Source organism: Pipistrellus kuhlii, unplaced genomic scaffold (assembly GCF_014108245.1).
Source record: "Pipistrellus kuhlii isolate mPipKuh1 unplaced genomic scaffold, mPipKuh1.p scaffold_m20_p_8, whole genome shotgun sequence".
Classification (NCBI taxonomy): Eukaryota; Metazoa; Chordata; class Mammalia; order Chiroptera; family Vespertilionidae; genus Pipistrellus; species Pipistrellus kuhlii.
Genome location: NW_023425584.1, coordinates 31479145 through 31499071, shown reverse-complemented (window position 1 = coordinate 31499071; position 19927 = coordinate 31479145). Strand labels below are relative to the sequence as shown.

General features: G+C 60.0%; 1 protein-coding gene across 1 annotated transcript; it reads left to right on the top strand.

The window, feature by feature from the left end:
- Positions 1 to 2952: 2952 nt before the first annotated feature.
- PDLIM4 (PDZ and LIM domain 4) lies at positions 2953 to 18133 on the top strand. Its single transcript, XM_036423235.2, has 7 exons — positions 2953 to 3130; positions 7775 to 7926; positions 12061 to 12142; positions 16761 to 16942; positions 17157 to 17323; positions 17567 to 17684; positions 17809 to 18133. Exons 1-7 carry the CDS (start codon positions 3038 to 3040, stop codon positions 18011 to 18013), a joined length of 999 nt encoding a protein of 332 aa, XP_036279128.1. The 5' UTR covers positions 2953 to 3037; the 3' UTR covers positions 18014 to 18133.
- The last annotated feature ends 1794 nt before the right edge of the window (positions 18134 to 19927 follow it).

The window sequence follows — 19927 nt, the reverse complement described above, 5'->3', positions numbered from 1 at the left end:
TGGGAGGAAGGAGCTGGGCCTTCACGGAGGCCCCTAGTCGTTGACCCTGATGGGGCAGACCCTACCCAGAGATTTTTGGCCACTGTGCCAGGGCAGGGCAGGTCAGGGTCTGAGTTCTCTGGCCAGCCCCTAGCACCTCACAGAAAGGCATTCTCAAGGGCCGCTCCATCAACGTCAGCCCACCCCCCACCAAAGGCTGGGCAGTCGCTGAGTTGGCCTTCACCTCAACCTAAGGTTGTTCCTGTCCGCCCTTCCTTCTCCTTCCCTAGGCCCAGCCTCAAGGCCACCTCCCAAGGGCATCTGCTCCTGCTGGAATTTGCCAGCCCGTTGAGGAAAATGCACTGTGGTTTCTTCTGTCCTTGGGCAGACTTGGCCGGGCACAGAGTACCTGGGCATGGTGCCCCTATACCCTTGGGGCTCTCCTGAAGGACAGGGCCCCTGGGTATGGTCTCCAAGGCAGCAAGAGCTGAAGTCTTCCCTGTCCGAGGCCTCCTCATGCTCCCACCCCCCCCCCCGCCTTTGTCTGGGCTGTGGCCAAGGGGTGAACTGAGATAAGAATTCCCATAGTAGTGATAATATTGTTAGTAGCAAAAAAATTTTTTTTAATACCTTCTGTGTGCCAGGCTCTCTGTTGGATCCTGGGAAAACACAAATAAGATAGACACAGCCCATGCCCCCACGGACCTCTTGATTCCAGCATAGGCCGTGGCACACAGAAAGTACTCAATACATATTTGTTGGTCGGGTAAAGATTGCATGAGATGAGCAGGCTGGTTATACCAGAAGCACAGGTGCCTGGTGGGATGTGCAGTGAGCATGTGAAGGCCACGAGGGCAGAGGTGAGTCAATGACCCAGTGCCCACTCTCTCCACCTTGGAGAGGGCTCCCAGGCCCTGTAGCTGCCTGTGACTGGGTGCCCCAGCATGACAGAGATTCAGCAACATAGTGACCCCCTAGGAGCAAGGCCAGTAAGAGTGAAAGGAAAATTCTGAGGGCTTCCCAGAGGACGTATTGGGGATGGGCTGGATGTAGGGTCCCTCAGGAGTGAGTTCGCCATGTGGCCCCTAAGAAGGGCCAGTCTCCAGGACAGCAGCCCCGCCTAGGCCCGTCAGAAGTGGGCCTCTGATGTGCTGTTAAGCACAGATGTCATCAACAACCTTCTGTGGGGACCCTGGACCCTGGAACTGCCTCAGAAACCGTACAGTGAGATGGGAAAGTTCATGTGCCAGATTCTAGAAGAGCCACTCCCATTTGCTACCCTGTGAGACAGGCCTTTGGAGATGGACTAAATGACCAGGTGCTGAGGGAGAGGCTAGGGGACGCATATTCAGGAGGACCACTCCTGGAAGGGGGTGATATACTCCCTCAGATGGAAGTAAACAAGAAAACAATGAAAGGATTTGGGGGTGGGGGTACTGGCAGTCCCTAGGAAGCAATGTCTAAGGAGGAATTTCAGGGATCCACCATGGGATGCCTTGGGTCGGAACGTCCACAGAGCCTTGGGGTCCCCTCTCCCACCCAGCAGAGCTCTGTGCCATCTACAGTCACAGGGCTCTTGGGGGTCCAGACGAGCACCCGCCAAGCTGTGCACCCAGCCCTCAGTCAGTGACGGGGGGGGGCCCCGCTCCCCAAGTCATTCAGTGAGGGCCAGGCCCTAAGGCGCCTCTGGCCTGAGAGCCTCTGAGAGGCCATCCAGAGACCAGCTCTCCTGCTGCCCCTGCCCGCTCCACCTCACAGTACTGAGTGCCGAATGGCTGATGCTCTGCGGGTGTGGACACCCCCCTGCACACACACCGCTGCTACACACACCGCTCCGGCTTCTCTGCAAGCTCGACCCACAGCAGCACCCCGTCTCCCAGAGAGGCATCCATGTTCTACCCCAAAGGGTGCCACTTCCTTAGACCGCCCTAGGCTGTGCCTCTCAAGCAGCAGCTCTCCTTGGGGGTGGCTCCCAGGCACATCTCACACCACCCCCTCTCAGCCTCCAGAGGACAGAGCCCTTCCCAGAACGTGGCTAAGAGGGGACACAGGGTTGTCAAGAATGACTGAACTAGGGACCTCCTCAGAGTCTGGAGAAGCAAGCACTGCTGCCCTGATGCAGCCGGGGGAGCCAGATGGCCAAGCTGTGGCACCTGCAAAGGCTGTTCCAGGGTGCCCTGAGGTGCATGGCTCAGAGTGGGGAGAGGGCCCCAAGTGAAGATTAGTCCACTCCCGTCCCTGGGACAGCTGCCACCCTCGTTACCCTAGCCGCCCCTTTCCCAGGAATCGTGGGGAAACAAGACTCCTTAAAAGGAGGCGGGAGAGAGCTGTGCGGGAGAAGGCTAAGGGTCCTGGGGAAGCAGGGACACCTGGATGACAAGATAAGGGACATCTTGCTTCTAGAGACCCAAGTCAGGGCCACCTCATCCACACAGCCTTCCTGGCCTCCAGGAACCAGGTCGGGTACCTTTCTGCTGCCACCCCCATTCTGGGCAGCGCGAGCTGTCACGCTGAGTCCGGGTCCTTGACCTAGGCCTGTTCGGGCCCAGGGCTCCCCAGCCGTGCTCGCGGTTCTGGGGACGCGCGCACCGAGGGGTGGGGCCGCGGGTTTGCCGACCAGTACTCCGACGAGGTTACTGAGCGAGGAGCCGCCCCATCCCCCACCTGCCCACACCCCCCTCCTCCTCTCCCCTCCCTCCCCATCCCTCCGGCCGGGCGCCGCCCCGCAGGAGCGACTTCAAAGGGCCTGAGCGGAGCTCCCGGCCGGGCTGGGTGCGCGGCCCGCAGAGCGCCAGCCGGGCGGGATCCGGCCGTCGGAGCCGTCCCGGGCGGGGGTCCCGGGAGCCCGGAGGGGGTGCGCGGCGGGGGGCGGGTCCTCGGAGCCCCCCGAAGTGGGAGGGTCGGGGCGCGGCGGGGCCAATCCGGGCGCGCGCGGAGCGGGGCGGGGGCGGGCGGAGCGGGGTCCGGCCGGGCGGGCCGGGGGCGGGGCGGCGCCCAGGCGGCGGCGGCGGCGGGCTCCTCAGTGTCCGCTCGGCTCCCGCTGCGGCTCCCGCCCGCGATGCCGCACTCCGTGACCCTGCGCGGCCCCTCGCCCTGGGGCTTCCGCCTGGTGGGCGGCCGGGACTTCAGCGCGCCCCTCACCATCTCGCGGGTGAGTCTGGCGGGCGCGGGCGGCGGGGAGGTCCTGGGTCTGGGACGTGGTCCCCGCGATCCGCCCGGGACCCGGACCCCCGACGTTCCCGGGGCTCACAGGCTGGGGGTTGGCCGGGGTGGCCCACAGAGGATAGAGGAGGCTTCCAGGATGGGCAGTGTCGCCCCAGCCCCTGCCCCTCCCTTCTGCTGGGCCCGCCTGCCCCATCTCGTGGAGGAACACCCCACGAATTCACACATCAGCCTTTCCGCTGGCCTCATTTGGGGGCGGGGGGCGGGGGGCTCACTGCAGGCCAGGGAAGGACCGCAGCCTTCTGTAGATTCTGTAGACAGATCTACAGAAGCTCAGCAACCCTGCTTAGAGGGAACCCAACCTAAAGATTCGGAGCAAAATGATTGAGAGTCCCACCCCCCTTATCAAAGGTCCCTGCCAGCAGAGCTGGGGTCCTCCCTGAGTCGGAGAAGAGAAGGATCCCCCACCCTGGCTTTGGTCACTCTCAGCCGCGGCCTCGGGTGACCTAAGGGGAAGTAACTGGAGGAATCTTTAGTTTCCAGGAAAAGGAGAGACTTGACTCTAAGCTTGTGAGACCTCTCTCCTCTCTCCCCTCAAGGCCAGGGGCTGGGTCAGCCTCGGCCCAGTTCCTCAGGATTCCAGGACCTACTCTGCCCCAGGCGTAGGTCAGAGGAGGGAGGGTTGGGGGCACAACCCCCCCCCCCCCCCCCCGCTGCCCTGCGGCTAATTTGAGGACAGAAAGGCAGAGGAGAGGACTCGGGCCCTATCAGAGGGGTGCCCATTCTGGGGGAGAGGGGATTCTGACCCAGCCTTGGGGTACCGTAGTTTGAAGGGCCAGAAGACGGGACTCAGACAGCCCCTGGGGGTCCCAGCCTCAGGGACAGAAGAGGAGAGAGCCCAGGCCCTGCCCTTGGAGGCCCCCGTCTGGAGGGAAGGAGCTGAGGGCATCAGAGAGTCATCTCCTGCTCCCCGCACAGCTGCTTTGGCCTTTCAGGGGCCTGTGTCAGGGAAACTGAGAGTCACCTCCCCCCGCCCCCCTGCCCCCCTGCCCCCTCTCGCCTGGGGGGCTGGACCAAGCTGGCTGGGCTTTCAGGCACTTCTTCCCAGTTCCTGGGAGCGGGGCGGGCGCCCGGTGGAGTGTGGAACCGTGGAATCCCCTTTCTGGGGGCCGGGTGACAGGCAGGCCCAGCTGTCCTGGGAGGCTTCCCCATCTGCCCTCACCCCACACCGCCGGGTCCCTGGGGCCGAGTGAGGTAGGCCGGCTGCACATCCGGCAGCCTTTCATCTCCCCCTTTCCTGAGGGAGCCCCGCTGGGGGAGGGGGCGAGCCTCCGTGTCTGCCTGTGTGTGTCATGCCCTGTGTCCACCGAGGTGGGCTGGTGGGGGCGCTAGACCCGCCCGGGGGCCGGGCATCCTGGGCGCGAGGCTGCTGACAGGCTCGGTGGCGGCGGCTGACGGCCGCAGGCGGCAGGGAGCAGAGACATCTGTTGCCCACGCGGCTGGCTGCCTGCAAGGAAAGGCCTCCACACGTCACAGCGGCGGCGGCCTTGTTTGGAGCTGACAGTGATGCAGGCCCCTGGCAGGCAGGCAGGCAGGCAGGCAGGGGCCTGGGAGAGGGTTTGCCTGGGAGAAACCCCCCTTGTCCCCCAGAGTCACATGGCAGCCGCTCAGGCCTGAGGAGCCAGGATGGCGGAGCCCGGGTTTGGGTGGGATCCGGGGAGGTTTGTGGGGCTGGGGAGGCACAGGCCACGGCTTGCCCAGCAGATCCCTCAAGGGCAGGTTTGCAGACACCGAGGATAGACGGGAGTGTCCTCCCCCAGGGGTTCAAGACCCAGCCCCCTCGTGCTTCCAGGGCTTCTCCCAGCCAGAAGGGGCAGCTACCCTCAGACGGGGAGGAGGCGGGCAGCCTGGCAGAGCGGGGGCCTTGCGACCTGAGCTCACAGGGCCTCTAAGAACGGTGTCCAGGGCTCCTTCCCCGCACACGGCAGGGATTGCTGGCGTGGGTGCATCCGCAGGGTTCCGGGCCACACCCTAAAGTAGGGGTGTCGAACTCAATCAGAGAAGGGGCCAAAATCTAAAATCCAGCCTAAATCGCGGGCCGAATGGTTTACTGAACAGTCATAAACTGTCATTGTGATGGAAACGCAGCGGAGTGCAGTGATGACAGCGCGGTGCGGGCCACATTGCAAGGCCTGGCGGGACGGATTTGGCCCGCGGGCCTTGTGTTTGACACATGTGCCCTAAAGGGTGTTGGTCCCAGCTCCCCGGCAACTGGTGCCTGGAATGAGCATCACCGTGTGCCCCACGCCCCGAGGGAGCGTTTTGCCCTGATCGTCTCAAATGGTGCGCTCCCACAGCAGCCCTTAGAACTCCCTCTGGCTTTACGTGACTGATGGGGACCGGAGGCTCAGAGAGGCTGAGGGGATGTACCCCGAGCAGCAGAGCAGGCTCAGGAATCCAGGCCTCTCGGGAGCTGGCTGGGACTGTATGGAAAATGTGGCACCTGGTCTCCGGCTCGCAGCCCGCCCCAGCCTCTAGGCTGGGTGGAGTGGAGCAGGGGCTGGGAGGCAGGTAAGGGGCCCGGTTCACGTCCCGCCTCCCAGCTGACTCACTGCTCCCCTCTCCCTCCTTTCTGTCTGTTTATCCTTTGCTCTGCAGCCGGAGGGGTCGGCTTGAATCCAGCTCTGTCCTGTGGTGTCCCTGCTTAGAGCCCTCCATGGTTCCCATCCACCTGGGAGAAATGCCAGATTCCCACCGGCCTGGCCCCTGCTCCTCTTCGGACTTCGTCTCTTCCACCCTCTCCTCATTAGTGATGCTTCCGCCACAAGCCTGCTTTTAATGTTTACTCTCTCTCTCTCTCTCTCAAATGAGCCATCATACACGCTGGCCCTTCTACCGGGACGACCCCTCTCCCCTCCCTCCGTTTTTGCAGAGAAGCACACAGTGGTGATGAGCGTAGGACCTGGAAGCAGTTGAGCGGGATGGAAACCCTAACTCCCCCTTCCTCTCCTCCTCCGGACCCTGTTCTCTCACCCGGAAAGTGGGCTCGCCTCCGGGATGGAGGGGACAGTGCGTGGAAAGTCAGTTGGGAGCGTCACCGTTTCCTGGCCTCCCGCCTCTCTGACCGCCTCTCTGACCGGAGCTCCCGGGGCCAGGGGAGCTGGCAGCAGTTCCAGCCACCTCTGCTTTCGAGAGCTTCCCCCGCCCACCGGGGCCTGAATGCGCCCTTGTGCCGGCTGAGTCACCCCGCAGCCACCCCCTGAGGAAGACTCCGCTCCCCCTGAGCCTCTCCTTCTTTGTCTGTCAGAGGGATGACAATGCCGCTGTCTCGCCAGGTGCTTGAGAGGGTGCCAAGAGCTGGTTTTGGGGAAAGCACTGAGCCTGGGCCGTGTCACGGAGGAGGTGTCCGTGAGGAGAGGGGGCCCTAGCGGGGCCTTCCGGAGAGGCTGGGATGGAGGACAGGCCTGTGCACGCACCAAGACCTTAGGAGTGAGCATGAAAGGGGGCGAGTGGCTGTGGGTGTCATGCTTGGGGCAGCCTATGGCAGGGCAGGCCAGCTCGGGCAGTGCCCACACCAGGACGCCAGCCAAGGAGCTGCCAGCACCTCAGCGTTGTCCACTCACTGCTGAGCACCAGCCGAGCTTTCCGGAAGCCCCCACCCTCGCCCATAGGAACAGGGCGACGGAGCCGCGGCAGAGCCCTGCTGGCGGGACTGGGTGAGAATGAGGGCGTCTGGCGTCCGTTTCCAAAGGCTGTGCCAGGACCGGGGTCGGGGGGAGGGCTCCCTGGGCTGCCCACTCAGGCTTCCTGGTGAGCCTGTCCCCAACCTCACGTGGCCCTCCCCGGGGGACCAGCATTGTAAGCTGTGGTTGCCATGGACCCTCTGGGGCCGGTGACACTGGGGAGGCCTGAGTGAGTGCCTGTCCTGTGAGCCAGAAATGCAGGCTGGCCCTGGAAGTAGATGGCCCTGGACATACCAGTGGGGGTGATGACCCAGACCTAGAGGGGGCACAAACAGTGTTAAGGGAGAAACGTGGTACGGGGGGTGTACAGGGTACAGTGAGAGCCCAGAGGAGGCGTGCCCAAGGACACAGCCTCTCTGCTGGGACCTGAAGGGTGAGGAGGAAGGAGTAGGCTGGTCATTAGGACATGGGGTCAAAGGAAAGAATGTACCAGGTAAAGAGAACAGCATCCGCGGAAGCGTGGAGGTGGGAGACCCCTGGCGCCCGTGAGGACCCCCTGGACACTCCGATGATCCAGATAGAGTGTGGGTGGGTGGAGGTGAATGTGGGGTGGGGATGAGAGGAAACAGGAAGGGAGCCGAGGTCACAAAGGCTTTGAATGTCGGTCACGGGGTTGCTGTGCGGTCTGGCTGGGTGGGGTGATTTGTGAAAGGTCTATGCTTTGTGTGTATCCGGGAGCACGTGTACCCCCGTGTGCCCCTTGCCTATCCTGGGGCGCATGAGCAGGCTGCAGGGGTAACGTCCCCCTCGTCCCAGCCCACAGGAAGCCCCTCGCATCTGACCTTACACCCCACCAGGCCTCCGGGTGCTGGAATCGGGGTGTCCAAAGCAGAGGCTACACAAGGCCACGTGGTGACGAGCACCCAGCCATCCGACTTGTCCACCCGCAGGTCCACGCTGGCAGCAAGGCTGCCCTGGCTGCCCTGTGCCCTGGGGACCTGATCCAGGCCATCAATGGGGAGAGCACGGAGCTCATGACACACCTGGAGGCGCAGAACCGCATCAAGGGCTGCCACGACCACCTCACGCTCTCTGTGAGCAGGTACGCTCCGGGAAGGCTGGGCCGGGATCATTGGGAGGGGGATGGGGGGCCAGCATCCCGGTGTGCTGGGCCTCACAGGCTCTCTGCGTCACTCCGGAACCCCGGACCGAAGGAGTAGTGCTTTCACAGGGGCTGGCAGGCCCTGGATATGGCAGTGCCTTAAAAACAGAAGCCCCTTCAACGCCGGCTGGAAGTGCGCTGGGAACTTATGGCTGGGGAGCGGGGGGGGGGGGGGGGGGGGAGCAGCCCAACATCAGGGCTGAAATAAGGCCTTGGGTGGTCTCCGGATGGGGGACTTCAGTCCTCTCCTCGCCCCTAAGTGACCAGCTTAATGACCAAAGAGGTTACTTGTCTGACACCTCCTCTAATCCTCGAATCAACTTGATAAAGTAAAACCTGAGACAGGCCCCACTCTACAGATGAGACAGCTGAAACTCAGAAAGAATAGAGGGTGCCCGGCCAGCATAGCTCAATGGTTGAGTGTCAACCTATTAGCCAGGAAGTCACGGTTCTATTCCCAGTCAGGACACATGCCCGGGTTGTGAGCTTAATCCCCAGTGTGGGGCTTGCAGGAGGCAGCCAATCAATGATTCTCTCACATCACTGGTGTTTCTATCTCTTGCTTCCTCTCCCTTCCTCTCTGAAATCAATAAAAATGTATTTTATTTATTTATTTATTTTTTTTTAAGAAAGAAAGGCTAGCGGGTGCTTCAAGTCCCACAGCCAGGGAGCTGGGAAGTAAAATTTGACCTCTGGTCTCTCTCACTCCCAGAAACTCCGTGCCTACTTGGCTGCTAACCACACCTACCAGCCCCACCGCTGCTGTGCCCCAGCTCCCCACGGTGACCCATGCCTCTGCCCTGGTTACATCCGGATGCCAGGGCCTCTTAATGTTACACAGCCTCATGAGGGAGGATGGGCAGTCCCTAAGCCCCAGCTGTGCCCTATAGATGGTCTAGGATGGACGGTCTAGCTGGGGCGTCCCCTGCCGTGCTCAGGCCCTGGGTCTTTGCTCAGTTCTGATAGCGGTCGGCTGGGTCGTGGCTGACTCAGCTCTCCCTGGCCCCTGTCTTGCCTGGATCCAGTGAAGTCAGACATTGCTGCTGAGCCCGGCGCATTCACTGATAACAGGGACTTTCCGTGACCCCCTGTGGACGTGTGTGGGAGAAGCCTCCCCAGACCACAGCACAGCTAACCACGTCTTAGCGGTGGCGGGAGGGGGCTGGTCCATCGGCCGGGAGCCATGAAACATGGCGGGAAGGCTTCCGAAGTAGCCCCCGTTTGTGTCTGGCCTGGGTCCAGGTTGGGGTCAGAGCCCCTGGCTGTGCTAAGTGGGTCCAGATGTAAGGCCAGGCCCTGAGCACTCCACCTGGCCCACAGGTGGGGAGGCTGCTGCAGAGCTGGTCCTCCTCCAGCCTCTGGGGTCTCAGGGACCCCACATGACCTCTGTGCTCCTGGGTTTCCTTCTCCGGGGAGCAGGATCACATTCGTCACCCTCTCCCAGACGGAGGTACCGGCTGGCCCGGGGAATGTCAGCGCCGCTCTGCCCACGAACGGCCTCCGAGGCCACCCCTCTTGGCTGGGTTCCTGGGCCCTGACTCACCTCTCGCCTTGACGGCTGAATAAGGGAAGTCCCGGTGGTACTGAGGCTGGGGAGGCAGTGGGAGGTGGGGGAGGCTCTCAGCAGGCCTGAGTCAGGAGGTTCCCAGAGGCAATGGTGTCAGGGCAGGGGGGCGGGATGGGGGGAGGGGGGAGGGCCCCCTTCCTTCCTTCCTTCCTTCCCTGGTCATTTGTTCCAAGCCCAGCATGGACGGAGCCCCGAGTCCACTGGCCTGCTCCACGCCGGGCGTTTCAGTCCCCAGATGCTGCCTGGCCGTGGAGCAGCTGCCAGCACAGTCTCTACCACCACAGTTCCCGCCCCAGCTCTGCACTCGGGAACTGCTGTCTTCCACCAAGTGACTTCACCTCAGAGCCATGAGCTTCCTCAACTCCAAAACGGGGACTGTCTTGTGATCTGGGGTTTGGATGATGAGGGTGGACCAAGTCTGCTCGGTCAGGGTGAAAACCTGGGGTCCAGTCCTCAGGGGCCTTATCCTCAATCATCACACGTGCAGATTCTCAATCATCACTCTCTGGGCCACCATCTCTTCTCCTGGGCACCTTCTCACCTGTAAGACCCCTGACTCTGCTCTCTGTCCTGCCAGGACCTATGCTATGCTTGGGTCCCAAGAGCCTCCCCAATATGGGCTCTCCCCAGTCCAGCCTCCCTACCTGGCCTCTCGTGTCCAGAGGGCTTTTATCCTCCACAGACTTTTCTGTAGGATGAAACGTGAAATAAAAGCACGGCTTCCCCGCTATGCTTACCGTATTTTCCGGCGTATAAGACGACCCCCTAATTTTACAGTTAAAACATAGGTTTAGGCCTATATTCGCTGTATAAGACTACCCCCCACTTCTGAGGCAACACCAGTTCTTTTTTAATAGACCATCTCTCTGACTCTGGCCAATCTGAGCAGGCTTTTTACTAGAACACAGTGTCGTCTTATACGCCGGAAAATTCGGTATTTTGTCTGAAACTCAAAGCCAGGTGTCGAACAGTTTAAGCCAATCCCCACTCCCCGGGCATGCTCTGTAGACCCACGACTTTCCTGGCGTCCGCTCTGACCCCGGGGCCTCTGGTGGGGACACTGTTGCCCATTCTGTGCGGTACAAGGTGCTTTTGCACAGTCCACCCTTTGGCTGTCCCTTCGCTTCAAGATGGCAGACGGAGTCACTCCCCAGCCTGCAGGGAAGGCCTAGAGATGCAGGTTGACACATGAAGAAGCCCTTCCTGCTGATCTGACTTCCTGAGCCACCCTCAGGGCTCCAGACTCTGGTGCTCTCTGACCTTCAGACCTCAGACGTGTACTTCTCTTCTGGGCAGAGCTTCGGGGAAGTAGAAGGCAGATAGCCACGTGCGAGGTCCTCGGTTTGTCCCCGGAGGTCCCAGCGGGTGGAGGCCACGGTGAGAACTGTGCGTTGGGGCAGTCACGAGGCAGCCTGGCTGAGAGGGCAGGAGCCAGATGCCAGCAGTGGCGGTGTTGCCCTGGGCAGCAGGGGTTGTGTCACAGACCTCCAAATGGCTGTGGAGGAGAGAGGTAGTTTGCAGGAGGCAAAGAATGGACAAAAGCAGAGGTGAGGCCTGGGGAGAGTGCCGAGGCCCGTTCTGTGACCAGGCGAAGGTGAGGAAACGCAGAGTGGGTGTGGACCACGGGTCTGCTGAGCGGGGAGAGAGAGAGGACGGAGCTGCTGGCCCAGGGACCAAGACCTCAAGAAACCCCGGGAAGTGGATACGAAGTAGAAGCCCCCAGAGGCTTCTGGGGTAGAGTGGAGACATTATTCCCCTTTGGTCTGACCAGCCTCACTTCATACCCACCCGCCAGTCCAAAGTCCCCGCACCCCTGGCCTGCCTCCCCACAGGGCTACTGAGTGGTAGGCCTGGGCCCCCGGCCAGTAGCCGCCAGGCCTGTCTGCCCTGCTTGTGTCAGGTTAATGATGTTTTTTTCCCTCCTGAGTGGTGTTTGGCTTTTGGTTTCTATGGTGAAGCAGGAATTTCCTAATGGCCTGTTTCCCATCTGGGCTGGGCTGGGCTGGGCTGGGCTGGGCAGACATTGGTGATGACTCTGCCGGCATCGGCGGAGGGAGGCACATCCCTCAGCCTCCACTCCACCTCCCCCGGAGCCCATGGACGCCTGACCCCAGGCCCAGCCAGAGGCTGCCACAGAAGAGGGCTGAGTGGATGCGCTCCCCGCTGATTGGTGTGTGGGGCCTGGCTCCCTCTGTGGTGAGGTGGCCCTCTTTTCGCTGAGCGTATTTATGTAGCTCCCTCTCTAAGAACCAGACCAGAGAGAGATGGAGCGGCTGGCCGGGAAGGGACACACAGCCTCCCAGGTGGGTGGCAGATCTAGAGTCATGTTTCCTTGCCACCACAGCCACCTCTCTAGTGCAGGGAAAAGCACGGGGGTCATTTCCTTCTCTGAACAGGGTGTCAGACCTGGTCCTGCGTGGCTCTGGGCCCAGAACCCAGGCCTTCTTGGTCTTAGTTCCCAGGCAGAGTGAGCAGATATATCTGACCATCCTAAATTTCTGCCACAGGCCTGAAGGCAAAAGCTGGCCCAGTGCCCCAGAAGACAGCAAGGCTCAGGCACACAGGATCCACATCGACCCCGAGACCCAGGTATGTAAGACTCAGAGCAAGCCCGGGGAAGGGGCCAGGCCTGGTACTCAGGGTTATCTGCATTGGGTGTCCTCCCCTAGGCTCTGGGATCCCCAGGCCAGACTGAAGCAGGAGGCTTCTCTGGGCCATGCCCATGCCCCATCCTGGGCTGCCCAGGTGATGGGCACCTGCTGGGGATTCTGTCTGTACTCCAGGCAGTCCTGGACTCTGGGACTAAGGTGTCTGTGGTGGGGAGGGACTGGGCCAAGCCTTGGCTCAGGGCTAACACCCACCCAGCTGGGTTTCACCCTGACACCCAGTGATGTCAGACCAGGAGGAAGCCACCAGGCTTTGGAGCAGAGTGGGGACAACCTCAGGCTGTGAGCGGACCGCAGGCAATGGGGCATTTTTGTATTTCATCCCGGCCTTGAGTAATCACCTGACCAGAGCCAACCTCAGGCCATAGGGCTGACCTTTGAATGTAAGGTATTTCCTTGCTCTAATCCAAGGCTGAAATCTTCTCCTGGCCATCCTGGGATGGCATCTAGCAGACTTCAGGCTGAAGGCCTACCTGCTCAGTCACCTCTTCATGGATGACAAGAGTGCTGTCTTCAAGGAGAATGAGGGGGGCCAGTCGGTTCTACAGCCTCTTTTTGCCATGGGCTTGAGAGGCACCCAGTTGGCAAGACTACGGTATAAAACACCCCACCCAGCTCCACACCTCTGTGCCACATAGTTTGGACAAGGTGGAGATGGGACTGGTATGTGATGGAGTCAGAACTGTGGGGCCATAACCTCCTGGGTGCTTGTGTCCACTCTTGCCATGGAGGCTCTGCTGTACTGGAGGACAGGCTCTGCTGTGGCCTCTCCCTCACCATCTATCCCAGTCCCCACCGTGCCTTTGCTGGCATCCTGAGGCCACATCTTACCACATGTCAGGGAGTGCCTATTCGAGAAGGGGCGAGACACTTAGCAGCTCTGGGATGGCAGAAGCCAGGGGTCTAAGGAGTCTATGTGACTCTGTCAAGAGATCAGAGAGGAAGTGGGAGGGAGAGGTGAGGGGTGAGGGATGGGGCAGCGTAGCAAAGAGGCTCTTGGTTTCCTCTATCCGGGACTTCCGCTGTTCTTGCAGAGACTCGTGGCCACACCTGTGTCTCAGAAGCTTGCTCTGGCCCCATGAACCCGCTGCTCATGGCCTCTGGAGAAGAGGGAGAGGGAGGACACAGACAAATCAACCACACGTGGGCCCGGCAGAGGGGAGCAGCATTGTGTGAGGCTCGGGCCAGGATGGACAGGACGGAGGGGCCTGAGCTTGCTCTGTTCGGTCTCCAGGAGAGGCTCAGGGCCGGTGGACCTGGGGGGCTGAGGGCTGTGCCCAGGCATAGTAAGCTGGCAATCCTAATCACCCCACACTGTCCCTCGCTGACCTCTGCCAGGACCAGGCTGCTGAGGCTGGAAGCGAAGGGATTTTCCACAAGCAACAGGGCAGCCCCTCAGCCGCTGCCCGCCTTTTGTACTTAAAAGGTCATGGGCTCCATGGGTGGCGAAAGAAACACCCCGCCCAGCGCCTGCAGGACTGTATCCTCAGTAACACAGACACAGGGCCCATTGTCCCACACTGTCCCCACCCTCTGCCTACAGGGGAGGAGGGTGGGCCCAGCTGGAGCCCTCAGAGGAGGAGAAAACCACAGCTGGCCCTCAGACCAGCACTAGCTGCCCTGGCACGCACCCCCACGAGGGATGCGACGGGGCCAACAGGAGCTTCAGGCCACCTTCCGTGCTGAGTGTAGGCGGCTCTCCTCTCCTCTCAGGCCTCACGTGGGAACCCAGGAGGCACTGGTACAGCCCAGAGCAGAGGCAGGACGGTGATAAGGAAAGGTTGCCTGGAGAAGGTGGCATTTAAGCTGAGAATCAGGTGGTGGGTTAAGGCAGTGGTTGGCAAACTCATTAGTCAACAGAGCCAAATATCAACAGTACAACGATTGAAATTTCTTTCGAGAGCCAAATTTTTTAAACTTACACTTCTTCTAACGCCACTTCTTCAAAATAGACTCGCCCAGGCCATGGTATTTTTTTAAAATATATTTTATTGATTTTTTTACAGAGAGGAAGGGAGAGGGATAGAGAGCTAGAAACATCGATCAGCTGCTTCTTGCACACCTCCCACTGGGGGCATGTGCCCGCAACCAAGGTACATGCCCTTTCCAGAATCAAACCTGGGACCTTTCAGTCCGCAGGATGACGCTCTGTCCACTGAGCCAAACCAGTTTCAGCGGCTCTGGTATTTTGTGGAAGAGCCACACTCAAGGGGCCAAAGAGCTGCATGTGGCTCACTAGCCGCCGTTTGCCAACCACAGGGTTAAGGCAAGCGTGGTGGGGCAGGCAGCCCTTGCACACTCAGCCTGTTCTCTCCAGACTAGCAGAGAGCTGGAGTTTGGATTCTGAAAGGCGCCCTCTAGACTCAGCACCCACCTCCGTCCAAACTGAGTGCCCCACATGTTGACCACAGTCATGTGGGAGTCAGTGTCCTCCATTCTGCTCACTAACCCAACCGCAGCTTCAACAACCAAACCAGCAGCCAGCACGTGGCACCAGTGCACTGCCTCACAGAGAAGAGCAGTCGGGATGGGGCTCAGGAATGCCCAGGACAGCTATTTATCCAAAGGGCGTTTGCTGGGCAGCAGGCACTATGCTAAGTGCTTTGTATGCAACCGTCTCATTCTATCCCCACAAAGAACTTACGATATAGGGATCGTCACGTGCTCCGTTTCACAGATGAAGAAACAGAGGTTCAAAGGTGAAGTGGCTTGCTCGGTGAATGAGTGATAGAGCTAGGACCGAGGTCACCATGGTGCCCTACCCACCGAGTTCACACCTAGAGCGGCTGCTACACGGGTGGCTGTGGAGCAGAGGCTCTGAAGAACCTGAAATAGACTCACACCCTCTGGGTGGCGCCGAGTGGGGGCCTCCTTCCCAGGTCCCTCTGACCTCCCCTTCCTATTGAAGCCTCCTCTGTACCTGCCAGCCCTGTTCCCACAGCCCATGGCCCATCTGGTCCCCATTACAGGCCAGGCCAGCCGTGCCCGCCTGCTTGCCCAGCGGACACCATATATGAGAGTGCTCAGGCTCCTCAGGGCTCTTGTTGGGCCCAGTGGGGACAAGGGTTTTCCTGCTGCTCTTGCCTTCTTGATGGGGGCCCACCTGTGCACCTTTCCTTTGTCTGCTGGGAATGTGGTGGTATCACCCCCTTCAGCTGCTGGTCCACCCATTCATTACCCAAGCTCCTGCCCAGCTCAGAGCCTGCAGAAAGCAGGGCAGTCAGGCAGAGCCCTGCAAGCTCAACTGTGCCCCAACGCTGGAGGCAGCCTAAGTCCAAGCCAGACTCATTCCCCTCAGGTTAGGGGTCCTTTCCTCCCCACCTAGTGTCCCCGTCCACACTGTAGAGCAGTGGTTGTCAACTGGTGATCTGGTGGCCCATGAGGTTCAAAAGATTGGCGACCGCTGCTGTAGAGCAAAGGGGATATTTATATGTCATCTTCCAGGCTGAGGCTCAGACCACCTTCATGGCCTGCACAATTGGCCCCACCCTACAGTCAGGCTGCTCTGGCGGCCAACCTCATTCCAGCCATGGAGGCCGCCATCGACATCGCCAGGGTGGCCAGCACTGGCTCTGTATGTGTGACTAGGTTATGTGGGTGGATTGGCTGGTGTGTGTTGTCTTCATGCACACGTACGTGTCAGAGTGTGTGTGCCTGTGTTCACATTGCTTGTGGGCATGTTTACTCTCAGCTGGGGCAGCACAGCTCAGGACTCTGCAGAGACAGAGATCCCAGGCCCCATTCAGACCTGCACACACAGAAATACCCCTCTTGGGCCCAGGAGGCATGGTCAGGGCACCGCTCCCCAAAATGTTTCCGCCATGGACGGCAGACCGGCCATGGCGTAGTGGGCTGGGAGGCTTGAACCCTGGCCCTGCCTCTGCCCCTCATCTGCTGTGCCCACAGAAGGCCACCTTTTCAGCCTGGGACGCAGGAAATGGGGGCAGAGGCACAAGCCGAGAGGAAGCTGGCCTCACAATGGCACATTTAGAGCTCAGCCTTCCTCCCCAGAGGTCCTTGGGCACACAGTGCTGGGTGACCCTTCCTGGCTGTAGGACAGACTTTCCTTTTTGGTTCTAGCCATGGACTGACTCATCCAGTATCCAGGACAGTTCTGGCAAGTAGGAAGGTTTGGCCCCGGGACCACCTCAGCAAGGAAGCCACACACACTGGCTTCTTGGGAAGCCCCCACCCTAATGCCACCCCTCACGGGCACTGGTGGTCAGAATCACCACAGGACTCAGGAGCCAAGTCTGAGTCTCAGGCCTGCAGGTTTCTGTGCTGACTTTCTACAGGCATTTCTCATTTTGGGGAGGGGAGATTGGGGGGGGGGGGGGGAGCCTGGACCAGGCCTAAGGCTCAGCCCTTCCCTACAGACTCCCTCCCGCCTGGGCACCATTACCAGGAGATGCCAGAGCAGGGGTAGCCAGCCAGCATCCAAGAAGGCCTGGCATGGCAGAGGGGGTAGCTGTGCTAGGAGTGGCCACAGGCCCTGCCCCAGAGGGTCTCCCAGCAGTACCTCAGACCTCTCTCTTCCGTAGGATGGCAGTCCGATGGCCAGCAGGAGGCCCTCGGCCACAGGGAATGGCCCCGAAGACGGCAGGCCGGACCTGGGATCTCCTTACGGGCAGTCGCCTCTCCTCTCCGTCCCTCACAACGGCAGCAGCAGTGAGGCCGCCTTGCTGGCCCAGATGAGCGCCATGCATGTGTCTCCGCCCCACAGGTAGTACCGGGCGTGGTTTCTGCAGCCACACCTAAATCCCGCCTTAAGCCCCAGCCCCTCAAACCTCACCAGGTCCCCTCTGGACCCTGATCCTTGATTCTTGGGTCTCGGCGGCTCGCACTCTGACAGTACAATGAGACTTTCCCCAGACCTCTGAGCAGGCGGAGCGGAGGTTGGCGCTGTAACCGCCCTTCCCTGCCTCTCTTTTGCCCAGCGCTGCCCCAGGCAGAGGCCTCCCGCAGAGCTGGGACTGCGGAGCCCCTGTGGGCTCGGAGGTGTACCGGATGCTGCAGGAGCCCGCCGAGCCCCTCGCGCCCGCCGAGCCCAAGCAGTCCGGTTCCTTCCGCTACCTGCAGGGCATGCTGGAGGCTGGCGAGGGCGGTAAGACGCCAGCCCCTTCCCCTATTTGCCTTCCCACTCCGCGTGTCCCGGGATCGACCCCTCTCGGCCCCATCCCTGGCATGGCCCTTCCCCAAGCGCTCCCTCCAAACCCCATCCCCAGTCTGTGTGCCGGGGTCCCCGAAAGCCGGGCCTCCGGGCTCAGCCCTCGAAGAAGGGAAGTTTTTCCCTTTTTCTGACCTCGGGACCGCACCTGGCTCATGCCACCGGCGCTCCGGCTTTCAGGGGAGCGGCAGGGAGCTGGCAGCCCCCGGAACCTGAAGCCCACGGCTGGCAAGCTGGGAGCCCCGCTGAGCGGCCTGCAGGGGCTGCCCGAGTGCGCGCGCTGCGGCCACGGCATCGTGTGAGTATGAGCCCCGGCCTGCCCCCTCCCCCCACCCCACCCCACCCCGGCTCCCTCCGCCGCCCGGGCCAGGCAGCCCGGAGAACCTGTCCCCCAATGCCGTCCCCTGCCGGCCTCCCATCAGGGGCACCATCGTGAAGGCGCGGGACAAGCTGTACCACCCCGAGTGCTTCATGTGCAGCGACTGCGGCCTGAACCTCAAGCAGCGCGGCTACTTCTTCCTGGACGAGCGGCTGTACTGCGAGATCCACGCCAAGGCGCGCGTCAAGCCTCCCGAGGGCTATGACGTGGTGGCGGTGTACCCCAACGCCAAGGTGGAACTCGTCTGAGCTGCTCCTGTAACCCCACCCTACCCCACCCCACCCCTGCTTCTTCCAACAATGCCCCGTGTAAATAAGCGTTCGCCTCTGCCTCCCTAATAAATAAACTCCCTCTGCTGGCCTCCACCATGTAGTCTCTCCCTCCAGTGCAGGCCGTGGCTCCCGGGTGCCAGCTGTTCAGAATCCAAGCATGCCTGGGGCCCTGGATGCAACGGAGAGCGAGACAGGCACTGGGCTGTCCTAGGAGGCCACAGCCTGGGTGGGCGGCAGACATGAATCACAAGTTCTGTTCAAAGGGAGGCGCGTGAGGTCTGGGGTGCTATGAGGTGATGTCATCATGCCGAGGGATCTGACCTTCGTGCAGTCAGGGAAGGTGCCAGCTGAGAACTAAGGAGCGGAGAGCTGTACAGAGTGAGGAACGGTGTGGCAGAGGCGAGCACAAACAGGAAAGGCCCCGTCTTGCCACCAGCATGAGCTCGGGCACCCCTAGCAGCCACAGGAGGATTGCCCCGCAGGGTGTATGATGGGGGTGGGGGAAGGGAGTGCATCTGTCTCCCTGCATTCTCAGAATTCTCCCTTCTGGTGTTTCTCCCTTTCTTCCCTCCTTCTCCCCTCCTTCTCCTCTCCTTCTCCTCTCCCTTCCCCTCTCTCACCACCAGGGGGCGCGCTGAGCGGGGAGGTGGTGAAGAAGGGCGGAGAAGGTTTTAGAACACTGGCCTAGGGCCTCACCCTTCAACCCCTCCAAAGAGTAAACACCCAAGTCAGAGGCCGGTGGCTACAGTGTGTGCTCAGCCGCCTCGGTCTTGTCTTTTCGCAGCTCGGTAGTATGCATCCTGGTGGAGACTCTCATGCTTAAAAAATATTAATCCTGCCAGAACTGGTGAGCTGTGGCTGCTCACTCCCAAGGATGCTCCGGGACCCCGGGTCATGTGCAACTCCTCCCTCCTTAGCTTGCTCCGGACTAGAAGCAGCCTTGTTTATTTAGTTCCGTTTTATTTAGTGAGCCCGAAAAAAATGCGTTTGTGCGATTGTCAATTTTGTGCTACTGCAAACCACAAAAGACTTATCAATTCACACTCAGCATCAGCACACAACAGTACTCATTTCCTTGCACTCTTGCTAACACAGGACCTTTTTTTTTTTTTTTTTTTTTTTTTTTTTACCAATCTAAGTAACATGCAACATGTCGTTGCTTTAAGTTGCATTTCTCTGATTACCGGTGATGAGCATTCACTCAAATATATATTGTGTTTGTGGGTGCTGAGCAAACAGCCGGGAGCAGAATGGTCTTCTCCAAGAATTCTTGGGGGAAATGCTCTAAACTCTTCACTCTTTTTACTGAGGTTTAACTTCTTTTTTTGTTTTGTTAATCCTCACTCAAGGATATTTTTTCCATTGATTTTTTTAGAGTGGAAGGGAGGTGGGGGGGGGGGAGAGAAACATCAATGTGAGAGGATTGAACCTGCAACCCAGGTAGCTTCCCTTAACCAGGAATCGAATCCCTGAGCCTTTGATGTGCAGGTTGATGACCTGACTACTGAGCTACACTGGCTAGGACTATTTAACTTTTTTTATTATTATTATTGTTTTTATTTCAGAGGGGAGAGGGGGAGAGAGATGGATACATCAATGATGATGAGAATCTCTGCTCAGCTGTCTCCTGCACGCCCCCTACTGGGGATCGAGCAGCAACCCTGGCAGGTGCCCTTGACCAGAATCGAACCCGGGACCCTTCTGTCTGCAGGCCGAGGCTCTATCCATTGAGTCAAACAGGCTATGGCTATTTAACTTCTTAATTATAGGTAGGAACTTTACCTATTTTTTTAAGAATCTTTGTTCCTCCCCCTGACCTACTCCTATTCTGGTGACAAAATCACATTGGCTTGATTCCTATCATTTTAGAGTTTGGCATGCCTCCTCCTT